The 18,938-nt window shown below is 43.7% G+C and overlaps 3 protein-coding genes and 1 pseudogene across 3 annotated transcripts; all 4 read left to right on the forward strand.

Moving 5' to 3' along the window:
- The window catches only part of LOC109488006, a 25,187-nt pseudogene extending 14,698 nt beyond the window's left edge, over positions 1–10,489 (forward strand).
- Positions 3,941–5,497, forward strand: LOC109488076 (suppressor of cytokine signaling 2-like). The gene has a single exon (XM_019792229.1). The coding sequence runs from the start codon at positions 4,408–4,410 to the stop codon at positions 4,981–4,983; it is 576 nt and encodes a 191-aa protein (XP_019647788.1). The 5' UTR covers positions 3,941–4,407; the 3' UTR covers positions 4,984–5,497.
- On the forward strand, positions 10,474–13,927 carry LOC109488082 (cystatin-B-like). The gene is made up of 3 exons (XM_019792235.1): positions 10,474–10,656; positions 12,111–12,212; positions 13,444–13,927. The coding sequence occupies exons 1-3, from the start codon at positions 10,588–10,590 to the stop codon at positions 13,567–13,569; spliced, it is 297 nt and encodes a 98-aa protein (XP_019647794.1). The 5' UTR covers positions 10,474–10,587; the 3' UTR covers positions 13,570–13,927.
- Positions 13,928–15,218: 1,291 nt separating this feature from the next.
- On the forward strand, positions 15,219–17,289 carry LOC109488080 (cystatin-B-like). The gene is made up of 3 exons (XM_019792232.1): positions 15,219–15,441; positions 16,182–16,283; positions 16,873–17,289. The coding sequence occupies exons 1-3, from the start codon at positions 15,352–15,354 to the stop codon at positions 16,987–16,989; spliced, it is 309 nt and encodes a 102-aa protein (XP_019647791.1). The 5' UTR covers positions 15,219–15,351; the 3' UTR covers positions 16,990–17,289.
- Positions 17,290–18,938: the final 1,649 nt, after the last annotated feature.

Genomic DNA, 18,938 nt, shown 5'->3' on the forward strand with positions numbered 1-18,938 from the left:
GTGTCTCAGCAGCACGGCTGTCAGTAATAAGATGACAGGTAAAATTCCATGGCCAACAGGTAGCCGAGGCATGGTCCTGCGTGTCGGCTACTCCAGGGTACAGCGCGGGGCACACACCTCGGTCTCACCCCGGGCCGGACAGCCCCGCATCCCAACAACCAACCACGGTGTCCCCCCGCGGTATCTCCTCGGCATAACACTCCACAGCGGTACCACAACTCTCCGTACAGCCGCGCAAATCCTGGGGAAAACCTCCGGGTATTCCTTACGAGACGTCTTGAAGATAGAAGGAGGCAGGACAAGAACGTGTTTCCGTGTGACGTCTTGGCGTGAGCGCCCGAACCGCCCCGACCGCAGGTCTGTATCGATCTGTTTGCACGCGCTGTTTTGGACGGGCCCTTTGGCCTACTTAGCGCAATTAGCGGGTTGGCATCATCTTTACCTCGAGACTAAACAAACACTGCGGACTTGTCGCTGCACCCAGGGACGTGTAAGAGCCATTGAGAGTCCTTTATACGGTACGTGTATATGTCATTTAATTGTCATTTATATTGTAGCGGAAACATTGAGTCAAATGGGTAATGGAAGTGTGTCAAGTGAGACCGTGGCCACTCCAGCAGTGTGCATTACGCACTCAAGCCACTTCCACATGCGGCTTCGCTTTGTAAACCAGTCCGTAAACTATGTATGAAGGAATATATGATACGGCAGGAGTACTAGTATAGCGTGTACACGAGCACAAATATGTGGATAGGCTATTGTTTCATGCTACATGTATATGTTTCATGCATTTCTGTCTATATTTCAGGACACACTACCCTCGGTTGTGTATGTCATATTGCCCCCTCACCCGTCACACCAAGGGGTAATTCGAAAGAATGCGTCGTTTAATTACGACAACGGGGTGTCCGGGTGCTGTGGGAAAACGCGGCAAAATACCGAAAGTTTTCCTGACTGATAATCCAGCAAAAAGGCATAAATAAAGTAGTCGGTAACTGAACGAAGAAAGATCGCCTTCTCATAGCAGATATACGATTGCCGATATAGGCATTCGTTTGACGTTACGCAATTGTTCATTATCACAGGCTTCATTTTCGAAACATTTCGGCTTTTTTTAGGATGGACAATGGAGATATACCCGATAGCATTACTACGATAGCACAGAGAATTAGCTGACTATTGGTAATGGTATGGTTCTTTTCAGTGATGTAGAACGTCATTGGATAGTCCGAATGGGCGGTCTTCTTTCTCTCGTATTAGTGCGCCACCCAGCGTCGATACTGCAAACTACAGGATGCAGTAGACTTCAATGACGGAAGGCACCATTTGATTGATGTTTCTTTAGGAAATGAAGTCGATAAGAAGAAATGGTAGGGACTACTACTATTACTATATAAACTATGTTCAATTTGGTACTTTGCATTTGGTAGCTGCGTTGTTTGGGCTCGAGAACAGCATTTGGGTGGAAAATATAATAAACTGTTAAGTTACAACCTACGCAAACCAGGACTTTATTCACCTAATCAATAAGAAACATTTAACTTCGTCGGTAGTAAAGGTTAACATCATTTAGCGAAGGTATGAGGTGGTGGAACTCATGAGTTTCTGTATTGGGAAGGGGATTCACCAATGGTTAAAATGACTAGATCAAAAGTAATATTTCATTTTGCAGACATCTCCTGTCAATCTATATGTAAGCTAAAGGGTAGAGTCCATTTCCCTTTCTTATCTACCTTAGTCCTGTCCATTTTACGCGAAGCTCAGAATCGATGTTTCGGTCACGGTGTTCTTCAAATAGAAATGAAAGATCATGAAAAATTCCCCAAACGTTTGCCCACCACATGAGTTGGGATGATAACAAACCATCGTAACCCTGCGGTCATACGGCGTCCAGCTTGTGAAAGCTTCCTCGCGTATGTAATGTATCAACGGGACAGAGCCTTTTCTTCTTCGTGTTACGCGTAGGGACAGAAGTTTCACTCACTCACTCATCAACTTGATGCCCGATGTGTCCGATCAGGCGCATATGCATGTACAGGAGGAAAGTAAGGAAGTAAGGTAACTCATCACAAATATTACACATAGTGATACATTAGCCTCTACCAGGCTTCAGAGGCGGCTAGAAAGAGTAAAAATTGGCCAAAGAGACAGATAAGACGCCAGGGGAGTTGTCTGCTAAAGGACTAGTTTTTGGGAGCTGCAAATATCACTCTTTACTAGCAGACAAACTTCGATGATATCCGTCTATTTGGCCAATTTCTACTCTTTCTTGCCGCTACTGAAGACTGGTAGTAGAAGGTAGTCTGCGCAGACATTAGCTGCTGCAGATCCTTGTAATGTCGGTAAGTGTCGTTTCAGATAGGGACGTGATCGCGCCTGTGTCGCATTCACGTCCTTCAAGCAGATGTTCAGGGGTGGAAATAGTGAGATTTTCGAATACTAGCGTCCCACGATCTCATGCCTTCACTAAATTATGTTAACCATTGCGACTGACGACTGCGTGTGCGAGATGTCGGTTAACTTGAGGAATGAAAATTGGCCAAGGGAGTCCAGCCGAGGGGAAGGTGGCTTCTTTCCCTTTCACTTTAGCTTTCAGTCAAACCTACAAGGCGGCCAAAGATCCCCTGGCAATTATTCTCCTATATATAGCCAACGTAGTTAGTCTGGTAGAGACTACTACCGGCTATCTCTGGGGCAAATCTTTTCAGTCTATTAGGCTCGTGCTCTCAATGAAGCCTGTTGATGTTGTTACAAGCGGCTGATGACGCATGTCATGTTGCGCTCTGTTTGCATCACAATATTGTTACGCAAAACCTCAACCCCCGCACAACTCCATACAAAGCCTACTCTCCAGGCTGAGGTTTAGGCTTCGGCTTACTTTAGGCGTGTTTCTAGGCGTTTTCATGGGGTCTTCTGTAATGTCAATTTGATACTGTTTTGCCAATGGATTGGATACTGCCTTTAGTGCCTTACCAATTTGATACTGTCTTACCAATTTGATACCGTCTAGATCTAACCAATTTGATACTGTATTACTAATTTGATACTGTCTTTCCAATTTGATACTGTCTTACCAATTTGATACCGTCTAGATCTAGCTAATTTGATACTGTCTTACCAATTCGATACTGTCTTACCAATTTGATACTGTCTTACCAATTTGATACTGTATTATACTAATTTGATACTGTCCCACCAATTTGATACTGTCTTACCAATTTGATAATGTCTTCCCAATTTGATACTGTATTACCAATTTGATAATGTCTTCCCAATTTGAAGTACTGTCTTACCAATGGATTTGATACAGTCAAATCTGCCCAGGCAACCACCACTTCAACCCGACCACCTGGCCATCACCACCGCTTTTCACTGCACTGTGTCACCAATTTGATACTGTCTTGCAGCCACAGAAGATCTGTTTGGAGAATTCCGCTCTAAGCTCATCACAATATTATTACGCCGGTCTCCACCCCCGCCCGACTGCACACAAAGCCCTGCTGTGCGTCACAGGGTACCGAACAGCGTCATTTTACTGGAACGACAGGAAAACATCAGCCTCCACCAGGCCTTCGTCTACTAGTACGTGAATACGGATCGTAGAATTCGGCAAAAAAGAGAGTAAAATTGGCCAAGGGAGTCCGGCCGCGGAGAGGTAGTTTCTTGCTGCGCGGCCTGTCAAACCTACTAGGCGGCCAAACTCCCCTGGCAAATATTCTCTCTTATATATAGCCAGCGTAGTTACCCTGGTAGAGACTAGGAAAACATAGGTTTGGGTTTGGGCTTATTTTTGGCGTGTTTTATGCTTTCTTATCGGGATTATCACTGTTTTTTTTTAGTTGGCGTAAAAAACAACAGGGCAAAAAAGACAGCCCGAAAAAAGCCTTAAAAGCAAGCCAAAAATAAGCCCAAACCCAAACCTCTGCTTGGAGAGTAAGGAAAACACACCGTATCATTACCTAACCGACCTGACTAAACACACGCAGTGACCTGTGACAACTGTCAGCAGGTATTGTTCCCCTGTCACAACCACGCTTCCAACCAATAAACACTGCTCATACTTCAATAACCGTGCCGATATAGGTCCTTACGTAATTCTTACACAATCTGATTCGTAGCTCCATATATTATTCGCTATCAATAATCACATTCCCGGGAAGCGATGGCGCGATGTCGGCCATGAAAGGCCTGGCGGCGTCACATCAAGGCGCGCGGCGCGTAATTCGGAGAAAGTTGCTCTCTCTTCCGGGAAGCGGAAATCAACGACCTCATTTCAAACGCGCGTGTGCCTGCGCCGCGGGCAGGTGTCTGTTGTATACCGGGGAGTGGTATCGGAGATTCACACTCTTGTAATGCCGCAGAAACATCGGAAATATTGCTGACACATCGCCGGTGGAAGGACTTGCGATGCCCGGGAACCAGGAGGGCGAACCTCCCGCGCAAGCCCGGGACAGGAGCTCGGACTTTGACTTCCAGAGAATCAGCCGGACTGTGGACAAGTTGGAGGCGAGCGGCTGGTACTGGGGTGCCGTGAACGGCAAGGAGGCGATGCGAGCCCTGCGGGACCAGAAAGAAGGGACTTTCCTGGTGAGAGACAGTGAAGATTCTGCCCACCTGTTTAGCGTGAGTGTGAAGACTCCCCTGGGAGCCACAAGTGTCAGGATAAAGTACACGCAGGAGGGAAACTTTTCCCTGGACTCCGGGGTGAAGAACCGCTGCCCGGAGTTCGACTGCGTGGTCAAGCTGCTGGACTACTACATGCGGGAGTCGGCTGCAAACGCCGCGAAACACTTCTGGAAGGAGCCGGAGGGAAGGCGGAGGATCCCGCTGATTCTGTCCCGCCCGCTGGTGAGGAAAGTACCGGACCTGCAGCACCTGTGTCGCCGGGCCATCAACGCACACACGCCCGCCGGGCTCGCCTGGAAACTCCCGCTACCAGGCCGGCTAAAAAACTTTGTCACGGACTATCCGTTCTCATTCTAGCATTGTCATGGGCACGTAATCTCTTAGATAGGGCTATGTATATGTATATTTGCATCAAATGTTATCGTTGTCACAGTGTGAATGTCCCCCTATCTAGGACGGTATCTATTTGTAAGGGGTCGAGGACACACTGCTCGTCACAGCGTGTAAGGGACAATACAGCTGTGTACGTGGGTATAGGTAATGCATTCTGTGGATCAGATGCGTCTTCATGTCTTAAAAAGTACAACAACGAAAGCGCTGTGCACTTTGTTTACCACTGTGGTCCAAGTTCAAGAGTGAACGCCCGATTAAGGCGACCTTTGGATCCTGTTTATCTATGTTCGCATGAATGCACACATCAGTACGTGCATCCAACAAACTGTGTAGAGGCCGATTTAGAAAGTATGAAGATTGTTAAAAATATTTTATGACGAGATCTAGTTTTTAGACGTAAAAATAGTTCGTTAAGTTAACGATTTGTGTTAACAAGTCACGATGTTTCCCCGACTAGAAATACAAAATAGGTGTCAAAATATTTCTGTGGTTTATGAGTATCTTTTCCTAGACTTTACTATACACATTCTATAGTAAGCAACTGCTGACAGAGGTGCTCGGTTTTCCGCAAATATACAAAGCATATGCAGGGCTCGAAATCCTTTTTTTCTGTTATATTTGGAAATAACCTGCACCACTGATAAATTTTACCTGCACTACTCTATACTAAAGCTAGATTTTATGGAGAATGGAACAAACTAGAACCTCTTATGAAACTATTTGAATTCTTTATATAGAATGTTCTATGTGGTTACAAACAGTATAAAAACAGAAGTAACTTATGTACCCAATACAGGTTAGGTGCAGGTAGACGTCACAAATACTTACACAGCTCCAATTTTACCTGCACTATACCTGCACATAATCAGTACATGGACCAGTGCAGGTTTAGTGCAGGTAGACATCAGAAATACCTGCACAGCTCCAATTTAACCTGCATTATGCACAATGCTGTTGGTATGCAGGTGATATTTCGAGCCCTGATGTAGATGCAGAGACCCGTCCCTACAACTTGGTGACTGCCGAAGTGACCGACCAAGCATGCATGCATGCACGAAAAACTGTGCTGAGGTTTGTTTACTAATTTTTACCGCGACACAGAATAGCGTCTCGCCACGTAGCCTGACCCGAGAAGGCACTTTTACCCACTGCCTCGCCACAGTCACGGCGAAAACGCGTTTGTGGGTTTGAAAGCCGACCCGCTGCGCGTGGGGCTGCCATTGTTCACATGTCACCAGATCCGGTGTTGTCAGCTGTGGCGCACCTCAACTTGAATGACACCACACCTAAGTTAAGGCTAGATCTTTTGGCGGCTGCAAGATAGTATCAAATAGGCAAGACAGTATTAACTTAAATAGGCAGGGAAGTATCCATTTGCCACCCGAAAATGAAGAAAAATATACCAGTCCAAAAAGAAAGCCAGATGAAAATTCTGAATCACGTCAAAAATGAGCCCAAACCTCTGCTTGGAGAGAGAGTAAACTGACTAAAGCATTATTATCCAGGTGCTGCTTTTTCACTTTAGATAAGACAACGTCCCGAATGCTTTCATTGGTATCATTGCACTAGATCACAAACGAAAGTAAAATGTGGTAATGACACATCTAATGTTTGGTACATATCAGGACAAAAGAAAGACAAACAAACGATAAGATTAAGATCATAATAAATCAATACGGACCCTGTCATTCTTTTTTTTTTTTCCTTTCCCCAGGCTATATACAGAGTGACAGTAAAAATGAGGTTATCCCCAAATTTAGAACTGGCGGTTTATAAATTTAATAGCTTGGTAATATCATATCCATGGCGATATCAAGACAAGATATGTAACACCATAATACGTACATGTACCCTGCCATTCAATCATTTATTTTTCTCATATATGTGTGTCCCTTCCCCAGGCTATATAGTGGCATACCGTAAAAATGAGGTTATCCCCACATTTAGAACTGGCGGTTTATAAATGTGATATCTCGGTAATACTGTATCATATCCATGGCGATATCAAGACAAAATATGACAAACGATAGCTAGCACCATAATACGGATCCTGCCATTATTTCCTCATATATGTGTATCCCAGGCTATATAGTGACATATACCGCTAAAATGAGGTTATCCCACATTTAGAACTGGCGGTTTATACACACGATGTGATATCTCGGTGATATGATATCCACGGCGATCAGACGTGTTTCATGAGTTCCGCTTCCCGTGCTGACTAGCCGATTCCTGGAACGGGCCGGTACAACCGCCGGGTTTCCCGGGAAAGAGGAAGGTGTCGTCATACGAACACCCGCTAAGCTGAGCCGACTCACGGCCTGCTTGTTTGTCTGATATATTGACTGTCCGGGCACTATTGTATTGTGTGTGTGTGTAACAATCTCTAAGCAGATCTTTTGGTGACTGCAAACCGTAAACTGTAAGAGAGTATCAAGTTCCCCAGGTAGCATCCATTTGCTAGGCAGTTACCATTCGCGTAAAAAAAGGTACCACCGCGTAAAAAAAGGTACCGGTACAAAAAGGAAGCCCGAAAACAGGCCCAAAACAAGCCGAATCCTCTGCTTGTAGAGTATATGTGGTCTGTGATAATTTAAGAACAATACAGGAAAATAGAACGGAATTGTGCGCATATCGACTATGTCAGCTGGCCGCTTAATGAAGGCAGCAGTGAATGTTGCTTGCGTACAATTTCACCTCAGGCTAGGCGGTTTTACGCACAATAGTACGTTGGTTTTATATTACAGGCTTTCCACATACAGGCGTCAATGCCACGCAAACCGAGGGATCGGCGTTACCAGCCACAGATATCAAGCTGAAGCAGGCTGTCTTTGGAACACTTATATTAAGAACGGGATCAGACGACTGGGATTTATTCATACACCTACGTGTAGAAAGTAAAGATCGCGCGTGCCTGTCTCGTCATACTCTCTAAACAGAGTTTAGGCTTCAGCTTATTGTTAACGTGTTTCGGACGTTTTTATGGTAATTTCAATAGCATTTTTATATTTCAGTCCATACCATGGTATGGATGAAATATATATAGAATACAACACGGTGTATTCAGTATCGCCCGAGGTACCAGCCCGACCGCGGGTCGGATCGCCCGACGGCCACAGGCCGGAGGGAGATCCGACCCGCGGGAGGGCTGGGACCGAGGGTGATGCGGAATACACCGTGTTGTATTTTATTTATGTCATACCCACCCAAGAAAACACGCCTTTCAATGCGAAGTTAGCGAAAATTTGGTGTCCCTAAACCTAAACAATGCAACAACATCAATTCCAACGTCCGAATTTTGTGTTCGAATTTTCGAAAGCGGTGCAAGCGGTTTGGGCGAAACGCGGTCTAATCGTTCTATGGAACATTTGGAAGGCCCGGGCCGTACGCGTTAAGAACTCCCGGGCCGTACCGCTAGTTATCACACGGGCCGGAACACCCGTATCGAACGTAATCGCGGCCCAGGTAGGACATAAATTGTGTTCTCTCATGTTTCTTTTCCTCCTCCTTCTCCTCCTGCCACACAGTGAAAGGGATTCAACTCCGCCATCATTCAGCCAAATGACTTGAAATTTGGCATGGAGGTAGAGTGGGCCAATACCCCCAGGCGTTTTTTTTCATTTTTTTGATACATGCCTTTGAAAAATTTTTTATGAAGGTTTTTTGGGGTATTTTTCGCCAAAAAATGGATTTTTGGATCCTGAGCCCTGGTTTTACAACCAAATGATCTGAAATTCGGTATAAGGGTACCTTGAACACGTGTCTACAGAATAGCAGTCATATATTTGGCACACACCACTTCCAAATGACTCATTTGGGGGACATTAATGGCTATTTTCAGCAAAAAAAGGGCCAAAAGTGCTATACCCGTTCCATGTTCTATCTAAAGAATACCTGTTCCATCTGCCGTTGGCCATGGAACACGTGTTCCATTGTAGGTTACCTGGGGTCACATTGCAAGTAAGTCGTGCGTAATGACCCACACATTCAATTTTATGTGCCTAAGACCTTCAAAATGTATCAAATCTCATCATTGTTAGTATTTGCATACCTGTAATAAGATTAGTAAAGCTTTCGAGATTCAATGTGCTTGTTCTTGCATCTTTGTTCTCAATTACATAGCTAAAACTATATAATTCATTTATCTGAGAATCTTTGCCAGTTTTACACTGGGGTCAGTTTGGAATAGTCCACTTTTGCGTGGGAGGGAGATGGACTGAAATATGCTGTATTTGCTCCCAAGCAAATGTCGGCCTCTCTAGTTGTAATAGTATCCTTAGTTTTACGCCAGCCAGACTTCGGGGTGGCAAATGGATACTGCCAATTTGATACTGCCTTGCAGCCACCAAAAGATCTGCTTGGAGATTAAGTCTCAGCATACATTTATTGGACGGTCAAGGCCGGTATGGTTCTGATTTCATACACATGTGCAAACAGCCTAGTAGTCTCACAACCGGGTGAATTCTTGTAAAACTTGGCCAAATATTAATTTTGCCGCCTCCTGCCGTTGAAAAAAAAAGGAATTTCGTCACGTCAAATCGCCGCTGAAAATAGATTTTCACCAATCAGTAAATAATTCTTGAGTCCCGTATAAATTTAGTAAAAAAAACTGGAGAGAGAGAAATCCATAGGTATAACTGAATTTTGGTTCTTTGCCAGGCCAGACAATAACCGTTATCTGTGGGCGGCATCGTAACTCTACCGGCTCATTAGTAGTGCCAGCGTTTCATTCAGTTCTAAGCAGATAATCTCTATAGTTGTCAGAAATAGAAGACGGACTTACTATACGTATGCGTCGCTAGAGTAACGAGAAATAACAATGGCTCTAGACCAACAGTTTGAATAGCGAGGCAGCAACATGTGTCCCTGAGTGGAGGGTTTTTTGCTCCCAAAAAAGTCTCAGTTATAGAGTCTGCGAAGGGGTTTTGTGCCATTTGAAAGATGGATTATGTAGACTTTGAACAAGGAGCTTTCATGAAAGCTCCTTGATTTGAAAGATGATGGAGCATTATTGTAAAGAGGGACTGTGTGGGCTTTTTGAAATGCGGACTAAGGAGGATTTTCGAAAGCTGGTCTTTGTAGGACTTTGCAAAATGACTTTAGAGGGTTTGAGTGGAAAATACTGGTCTATTCACTTCAAAAGAGCGCTACCAATACCATGTACCTTGACGGAAAATGTGTATCTAGTCTGGTCCGAGGACGACAAGAAACATTACAACTTAGGACGATACCAATAACACTATCTGCCTAGATAGACAAAGGCAAAAATAGACCTTTTTGATAATGAAGAAAGAAACAGCAAGTTTATGTATATACATTCGTATGACGGTGACGTGGAATGGACTCTAAAAGAGTTATGAAACTGTCTACAATCATGGTATAAAACTCTCACATTTTTCACCTTACAGCGTATCCCCTGCCATTGAATGAACTCGTCCAATTTCCGTATCCGGTGTAATCACCTGAGCCTGACTCATGATCACACAGAGTAGCGTCAGCTGACACAAACTCAACACTGTGCACAGAATATCGTGCGATTCTGCAAAACGCAACAACCGAACCAGCAAAATGCCGATTTGCGGAGGGGCGAAGGAGCCAGAAGCGGCGACAGAAGAGATCCAGGCTATCTGCGATGAGGTGAATATATCGTGCATTCGCATTTTAGTTTGAAGAGGGAGGGGGGCAGGTGCTAAAAAATAATTTATGCTGTATCAAAATATTTATGCGAGTTGTCAATGAAGGGATCCTTGAAGAAAAGTCACAGATCTTAAGATGTAGCTGCGTAGCCGTCATGCTCAGCCCCAAAAAGTTGCAAATATAGATAGTAACGTGAGTTTAGATTTGCAAGGCGTTGGGGCGTGACAAACGATTGGGCGTGACACGATATACCAAGAAATGTGTATTGAATTGTGGCTTTGGGGTGTGACTAGTAATCTCCAAGCAGATCCTAGGGCGGCAGAAAGACAGTATCAAATTGGCCAGACGGTGTTCATTGGCCAGAGTGGGTCCAATTTGGCCATACAAGGTTGGTGGGGGCCATATATAAAATGGTAACGATCTTCCCCCTTCACCATGCCCAGACCTACACAACCCAACAGGGGCTATATGGGGGTGTAGCCGGGCCTCATATAACATCACAGAGCCCCGGCAAAGATGAAGATGAAGGTGTGTGACAGTCATGTGACCAGGAAATGGTTGTCAGAAGGTCACAGGTTACAGAAAGTTTGTCACATGGGGCTCAGCTTAGCCAAAAGGAGGAATTATGAGTTGTGAATGAAGAATGTGTTTGTTTGAATTGTGTGAATGATTCATTATGATTGTGTGATTTTATTGACAATCACTTCAAAGAAAGGGATGTGAAACAAGGAACTTGACACTGTACTTGATACTTGACTACTTGATACTTGAATACGATGACTAATGCTGGCAATGTCTCAGTGGTTATTATCACATGTCGGTGAGTAAGGGGCTCCCATCCATGGTCCAACTCCCAGGGAACAGTATTATACTGTATACAGTACGTAGTACTAAGTAACATGCAGAAATTCTACCTGAGGTCTCATGATGTTATAACAATTATTTTCTCATAATCCACACTGACTGGCTTGATTACCGGTATATCATATGGTTGACATCCGTGCAAACATCAATTTTTGTCCATTGCCATTTTTTCAACATGTGTTTTGTCATTTGTTTAAAAAAAGACTGGTCCTTTCTAACCTATTATTTCATAATGTCAGAAATGCCTGTGAAATGTTTGCAGCTCAAACATAAACCAATGTACGCCAAAGAGCAGTTTCTCAAGTAACTGGATATGATTTTGAAAATGTCAGACGTTTCAGCTAGTATCCACTAGCTTTCGTCAGTGACTGAGAGACCAGAGGGGAAATACAGGTTTATAAGCACAAACTATTGATTGATATGCAAATAAAGTGAAGACAAATTTTTGGAAGTCGAAAAAGGAACAAAAGTCAGACAAGTCAAGACAAGAATGCAAATTAGTCAGAAAGCTCCTGTTATACCAATGTATACCAAGGAGCTTTACTTGTGTATACTTAAGTGTCTGTACTCTGTAACTTGATATGTTCCAGGTGAAGGCAGAGGTGGAAGAACAGGCAGGCGTGAAATATGAGACCTTCCGAGCAACGACCTTCAGCTCACAGGTGGTGGCAGGAACCAACTACTTCATCAAGGTGCGTGTTAGAAATGGTAACAGCGCCCCCTGGCTTAAAATTAGCAAACTGCATCTTAAGCTACTTGTTTTACTGGGAAACTTCAACCACAAAAATCCATCCGTATCTGGGCGTCACGCTGACAAGTGTACTGAAGTGGGGTGCACATGTTAATATCTCAACTAAGGCGAAACAGACATTAGGAGTGATTAAACGTTATCTGTGGGCATGTCCAACTAGAGTAAAATCACATGCATACACGTCACTTGTTAGCCTGGGTACCATCCGGATTTTCGCTACGCAACGCTCGATTTTTTCGAGTGTTGCGTAGCGAAAATCCGGATGGTACCCAGGCTAGTCACTTGTAAGACCGAACCTAGAATACGCTGCGACAGTATGGGATCCATATACAAAGAAAGACAAAGACAAATTGGAAAGGGTACAGAATCAAGCTGCAAGATTCTGTATGAACAACTATGTAAGAGGTGCTAGTGTCACGGAAATGAAAAGAAACCTACAGTGGACCTCACTGGAAGACAGAAGAAAGATGTCTAGACTATGCATGATGTACAAAATGACTAATAAACTGGTGGATGTCCCAACTACTAAGTACCTAATACCAGCCCAGAAGAGAATAAGAAATAGCCACGCATTCAAGTACCAGAGTTATCAACCAAGGATTGAGGTGTTCAAGAATTCATTCTTTCCTAGAACTATCGCAGAGTGGAACTCACTGTCACCAAGTACAGTAGGGGCATTGTCAATAGATAGCTTTAAACAATGTCTAGAGCTAGAAGTTCAAGGGTTAGGTGTAACAAGTCGATCGGTGTAATATAGCCAGCTACCGCTGCGCCGCGTGCCTGCGAAGCTGGTGTGTTACGCCGAAAGGCGGTTATACCGGCTATACAGATACAGATACAGATCATTAACATTATCATCATTGTCATCACCATATTCAGGGTACAGAACTACCATGCCAGGGATACCAGATTGTATGCAACCCAATGTTGTTGTCTTTGTTATTGTTATAGCATTTGTAAGACCTATAAAGAAAGCCATCATGCACATTTTGGCCAGGTCTGGCTCTGATGAGCTTTACAATGCTTCCAAGTAAATAGATATAGACTAGGTATACCTTTAAATAGTGCCAATTCCTGAGGAACTGCTAGAACTTTTTCTGGTTGCATACTATACTACTACTCACCACTCACCAAAAATAGATACCGAAATTGAGTGTGTTTTTATTTTGCAGGTGGATGTAGGTGGTGAGAAGTTTGTGCACCTGAGGGTCTTCAAGGGTTTACCACATGCCCCTGGCCTCAAGGTCAGCGCTGTACAACTGGACAAGGGCAAGGAAGACCCCATAGGATACTTCTAGATGTGCCTGATGATTCCATCTACCATGAGAGCTGCACAAAGAGGAACAACTTATTTGTACCTGGTGGCTTCATTAGTTGTGGCACAATACAGAAAATACTCAATTCAGCTGGCATATTGTTATGGTACTTACCCAGTATGTTCTTCCATATTAAATGTTAGACTCCTAAATTCTGCTTCGAGAAAACTGTGTTATTTTATAAAATAACGTAAAATTGTCCTACCTTTTACAGTCTATTGACCAGTGACTTCAGTATGGATTAAGCAGCAACTCAAACTTTCAGAACAATATTTACTATCTGTTAAACTTATAAGGAATCAATTTTTATGAATGTTCAATCTGTGTCCTCAATTTGCATGTGTATGTTTGTGCAGACCAAAGAACATCGAGATACAGACAAACATATCTTAACACACCACCTTCTTGCCTTAAACTATGTCATTCAGAACTATGGTCCATATGTCTCTACATGGTCTGACTAACAACCAATAAGTGTTACGTTAATATTGAGTATATTATATAGTAGAAGGTATCATAGTAATATGTAGGACCTTAATCTACTATAGCAAACAAATGTTAATGTACATGTAAGAGCTAACTGGTACACTTGTGGAACATCTTGTTTTACTAAAAATATGGAGCTGACAAACTCTTTTAACTTCTAGCAGCCCTTCTACTGGTCAGGCCTCTGAAATGAGGCCCAATCAGCCCCAGGCAGGAGGAGATTGTGTAACACAGGCTATGTTGTTACTTTAATCACAAAAAATCATGATATTGTCACCGATGGATAAATTTATGACCCTTACTAAGGAAAGGCTATTGTAGTGCACCGCAGCAAAACATGTAGGGACGGGTTAGAAACATTCCATTTGTCTAGAAATGAGCGAGGTTGCAGGCTTGCAGCAATAAAAAAGGATGACTTGTACATGTATTTCTGCCTGACTCTTGAATGTAGCACACACACCAGAAACATGACAACCTAGGCGATATCAATAACTCGCCAAAAAGCAGTTACTCAACCAACTGGATATGATTTTGAACACGTCAGACGTTTCAGCTAGTATCCACTAGCTTTCGTCAGTGACTGAGAGACCAGAGGGGAAATGCAGGTTTATAAGCACAAACTTTTGATTGATATGCAAATAAAGTGAAGACAATTTTTTTTAAAGTCGGAAAAAGGAACAAAAGGCAGACAGGTCAAGACAAGATAATGCAAATTAGTCAGAAAGCTCCTGTTATGCAGAACAGGAGCTTAAGTGTTGTCTGTCCTCGGGGCTGGGAATGCCAAATCCCAAGTGCCTTTAAGTTCCACCCGTAGCCCCCCCTTCCCTGTTGAGGGTGGGGTTATACATTCTTTATACCTGGATGTCTAACCTTCATCGACGATACCAATAACTGTCTGCTAGCTAGATACTAGTAGACAAATGCAGAAAAATAGATCCTTTATGATAACAAAGAAGGAAGTTTTGAAACAATAAGTTTACATATCTTTAGTCGTATTATTATGATACTTAATTTAAAAAGAGGGGTATAAAAGGGTTAACATAATTTTACCAACCAAAGGTAACCTCTCACATGTACACCTATCAAACATATATTGGTATAACCTTTATGAATGAACTAGTCCAACTGCCGTGCCTACTACCACTCCCTTAATCCTGCATTCCGTGTGATCATATCAGTCAGGTTCAGGTGTTTAGACCGGGTACTAGCTGATACAAACCCTTCACAGCTCACAGAGTATCGTGGGAGTCTGCAAAACGTGACGACGGAATCGGCAAAATGAGTAAATCTGACCCGGGACACATGATGATGGGAGGAGCCTCGGGAGCACAAGATGCGACTCCGGAGATCCAAGCTATCTGCGATGAGGTGAGCATCGTGCACTTTAGTTGGAGGGGCTTATAGTATAGCTGAGTGGGGACATGATGTATAAAATCGTATAAGTGTTCGCCTGGATGTCAAACCCCGGCTCGACACAAGACTCCCATCGGCCGGGGGAAGCTACCTGTAGTCTCCACCAGACTCTTTTGCAGGTTGAATATTGAAATAGTAGATATCGGCCTAAAAAGAATGTAGCTGGCCAGGGGAATTGGTCGGCCATAGTATGCAGGCAAACTGGACCCTCTATGGCCGACCTGGCCTATTACCCTGGCCAGCTACATTCTGTTTAGGCCGATTTCTACTATTTTTTTCAGCCTGCAAAAGGGTCTAGTGGAAGCCACAAGCACTGATCCCAGCACCTGGGGGTCTAAAATTTGAACAGAGTCTATCTGACTCCGAGGGGTTGTCTATGGTAAAAGTTTCGGAGCCGAGGAGTGAGCCTGTATAGCCTCCCTGACATCAGTATGACTCCCAGTCTAGTATATCAATGTCACCAAGTGATCTCTAATGAAAAATAGTAATAACAGGATTCATTTCAGTATAAAAAGTTTGCAGTTGAAAAATATCTATCGAAGTGCAAATAATATTTGGGCGTTACCCTATGAAGAGTGACTCATAGTCATGTGGTATGGTGTGACTTTTGGGTGCAGCTAGCTTTAAGCTGGCCTATTGTCTGGTGCTCAATGACCCAAGTACAAGTTCATATCTGTAACTTGTCAATGTTCCAGGTGAAGGCAGAAGTGGAAAAACAGGCTGGTGTGAAATATCGCACCTTCCAGGCCGTGTCCTACAGGTCACAGGTGGTGGCAGGAACCAACTACTTCATCAAGGTGAGTGTTAGCAAGGAGCTTTCATGTGATATTAAAAAGATGCTTGATGAGACGAGAGCAATGACACCAGCAAAGAACAGCTTCCCCTGGCTGAAAATTAGATATCTTCCCCTAACCTTACTTATTTACTAGTGTCCTCTGGCATCGAATGAAAAAACACTAGGCGAGCAGACACAACATTGAGAGGCCATGGTATCCCTGACAAGATGTTGTGCCTAAATTGAAAGGTAAAATGGGTACCTGAGTTCTGTAGGGTAGGCAAAGGGCATTGAAAGGATAGGGATGGGCTCCACCTACCATTACCGTGCCCTAGAGGCACAGTGGATCAACAATGCACTACCCCTTATAATGGCCTGCAAGACTGTCGGACTATTTACCTTTTACCTTAACCTCTTCCCTCCTGTGGTACCCATTGGCACCAAACTCGATAGGTGTTACAGGGAAGCTTCATAGACATCCTCATCATCGTTCAGCAACATGCTAGGGAAACTAAGGGGGATTTCTCCAAACTGGGTTATATACTATAGTATTAGGCTTGCCACTCAGGCATTGACAAAAAGAGACTAAGTGTTCTTATTATATTTTTCAGGTGGACGTAGGTGGTGAGAAGTATGTGCACCTGACGGTGTTCAAGGGTCTGCCACATAACCCTGGCCTCAAGGTCAGCGCCGTACAGCTGAACAAGGGCAAGGAAGACCCCCTCTAGATGCACCTGATGACTGCATCTACCATGAAAGCTGCGCAAAGAGGAACAACTTGTTTGTACCTGGTGGCTGCATTAGTTGTGGTGCTACACAGAAAATATTCAATTCAGCTGGCATATTGTTATGGTACTTCTGTTCCTTCATATTAGATGTTGGATACACTGCTAAATTTTGCTTCCATAAAACGATTATAAAAGAACACAAAATTGTAATACTTTTTACAGACTATTGTCCAGTGACTTCAGTATGGATTCAGCAGCAATTCAAAATTTCAGATCAATATTTACTATCCGTTGAATTTAGTAGGAATCAATTTTAATGTGTGCTGAATCTGTGTCCTCAAGTTCCACGTGTTTGTGCAGACCAAAAACATCGAGATACAAACACACCACCTTCTTGCCTTAACCTATATTATTCAAGAAAACTATGGTCCGTATGTCTCTACATGGCCTGACTACCATGTACCAACAAGTGTTACGTTAATATTGGCTACTTAGTAGCAGGTATCCTACGATCAACGACCTTAATTTACTATAGCAAACAAATATTAATGTACATGTAAGAGCTAACTTGTACACTTGTGGAACATCTTGTTTTACTAAAATAATGGCGCTGACAAATTCTTTTAACTTCTAGCAGCGCTTCCACTGGTCAGGCATCTGAAAGATACCCCAACCATCCCCTGGCACCATGAGATTGTGTAACACAGGCTATGTTACATTTTACTCACAGAGAACAAAATTATGATATTGGAGAGATTCAAGACCCTTACTAAGGATAGGCTATTGTAGTGCACCACAGCAAAACATACTGAGATGTACGGAGGGGTTAGAAACATTCCATTTGTCTAGAAACGAGCGAGGTTGCAGGCTTGAAGCAATAAAAAATAGCCTGGTATCCAGTCTGATCGTAGTCGGGGCCACAAGAGCTCTGTCCCGCCCGCCTCACATGGGTTTCCCGGTGTGTATTTCACGAGAGATTGATTAGCCCCCCACGAACACGTATTGGGGGAAACCAAATCCCCAAGCATACTGTCTCTTATTAGCGTAACCAGCTGAGCGTAACACTCCTACCGGGACGGCCTGTTGCACTGGGCGGGGGAAGCTATTAGAGCCCCGAAGGCACAACCTGCCCGAACACCCAAATACCCCCTATCACGTAAGACTGGATAACAGGCTAATAAAAAAAGGATGGCTTGTACGTGTATTTTTGCCTGACTCTTTAATGCAGTACACACAGACATACACACACACAGACACACACACAGACAGACTTAAAGTACCCACACATACACACACGTGTGTGTGTGTGTGTGTGTGTGTGTGTGTGTGTGGTCTCTCTCTCTCTCTCTGTGTGTGTGTGTGTGTGTGTGTGTGTGTGTGTGTGTGTAGTGTGTGTGTGTGTGTATAGTACATGTTTGAGGCACAAGCTACCACAGGACGTCTGTTTTCTGTCATTACATCCAATTTTTCTCACCTGGCTAAACCTAAAGAATATTAGTACATAAAAATTACAATCTAGAATAAGCATAGAATTAGAATACCTAATGTCTATCAGTCCATTTACTACTTGGTGCAGTTCATGCGGTTCCTAGCCGCCAGAATGTTCTCGTATCTGGGGCCACGTCTCCGGGTCGACTGATGCTTCTGCTTGGACACACTTATGCTACGAGCCTCTTTAACAGGCCGAGGCAGCTGGTTCCACAGCCGTGACGCATAAGGCAGAAAGCTGGCCCTGTACGAGGGCCTGCAAGGGGGGGGGGGTATTGATTACGAATTACGCCAAATTTTCGCCGCCGATTACGAATTACGTTAAACTCTCAGAGCTGATTACGAATTACGTTAAATCATGAGGATTCCAGACCGTCTAAAACACAGCAACTAGTAGTTCAACGTCAAACTATTGCCTTTGTGCTGATTGGCGCATAGGCGGCATATCCAGGAGTTTTTTA

This window comes from Branchiostoma belcheri, unplaced genomic scaffold (genome assembly GCF_001625305.1).
Source record: "Branchiostoma belcheri isolate BF01 breed outbred unplaced genomic scaffold, Haploidv18h27 scaffold91, whole genome shotgun sequence".
NCBI classification, from domain to species: Eukaryota; Metazoa; Chordata; class Leptocardii; order Amphioxiformes; family Branchiostomatidae; genus Branchiostoma; species Branchiostoma belcheri.

Bases quoted from the DNA above. Each gene is read 5' to 3' on its own strand.
- LOC109488080 (XM_019792232.1), top strand. From the start codon at position 15,352: ATGAGTAAATCTGACCCGGGACACATGATGATGGGAGGAGCCTCGGGA. The intron at 15,442-16,181 runs GTGAGCATCGTG...TCAATGTTCCAG, and splicing joins TCCAAGCTATCTGCGATGAG to GTGAAGGCAGAAGTGGAAAA. The intron at 16,284-16,872 runs GTGAGTGTTAGC...TATATTTTTCAG, and splicing joins GAACCAACTACTTCATCAAG to GTGGACGTAGGTGGTGAGAA.
- LOC109488082 (XM_019792235.1), top strand. From the start codon at position 10,588: ATGCCGATTTGCGGAGGGGCGAAGGAGCCAGAAGCGGCGACAGAAGAG. The intron at 10,657-12,110 runs GTGAATATATCG...GATATGTTCCAG, and splicing joins TCCAGGCTATCTGCGATGAG to GTGAAGGCAGAGGTGGAAGA. The intron at 12,213-13,443 runs GTGCGTGTTAGA...TTTATTTTGCAG, and splicing joins GAACCAACTACTTCATCAAG to GTGGATGTAGGTGGTGAGAA.
- LOC109488076 (XM_019792229.1), top strand. From the start codon at position 4,408: ATGCCCGGGAACCAGGAGGGCGAACCTCCCGCGCAAGCCCGGGACAGG.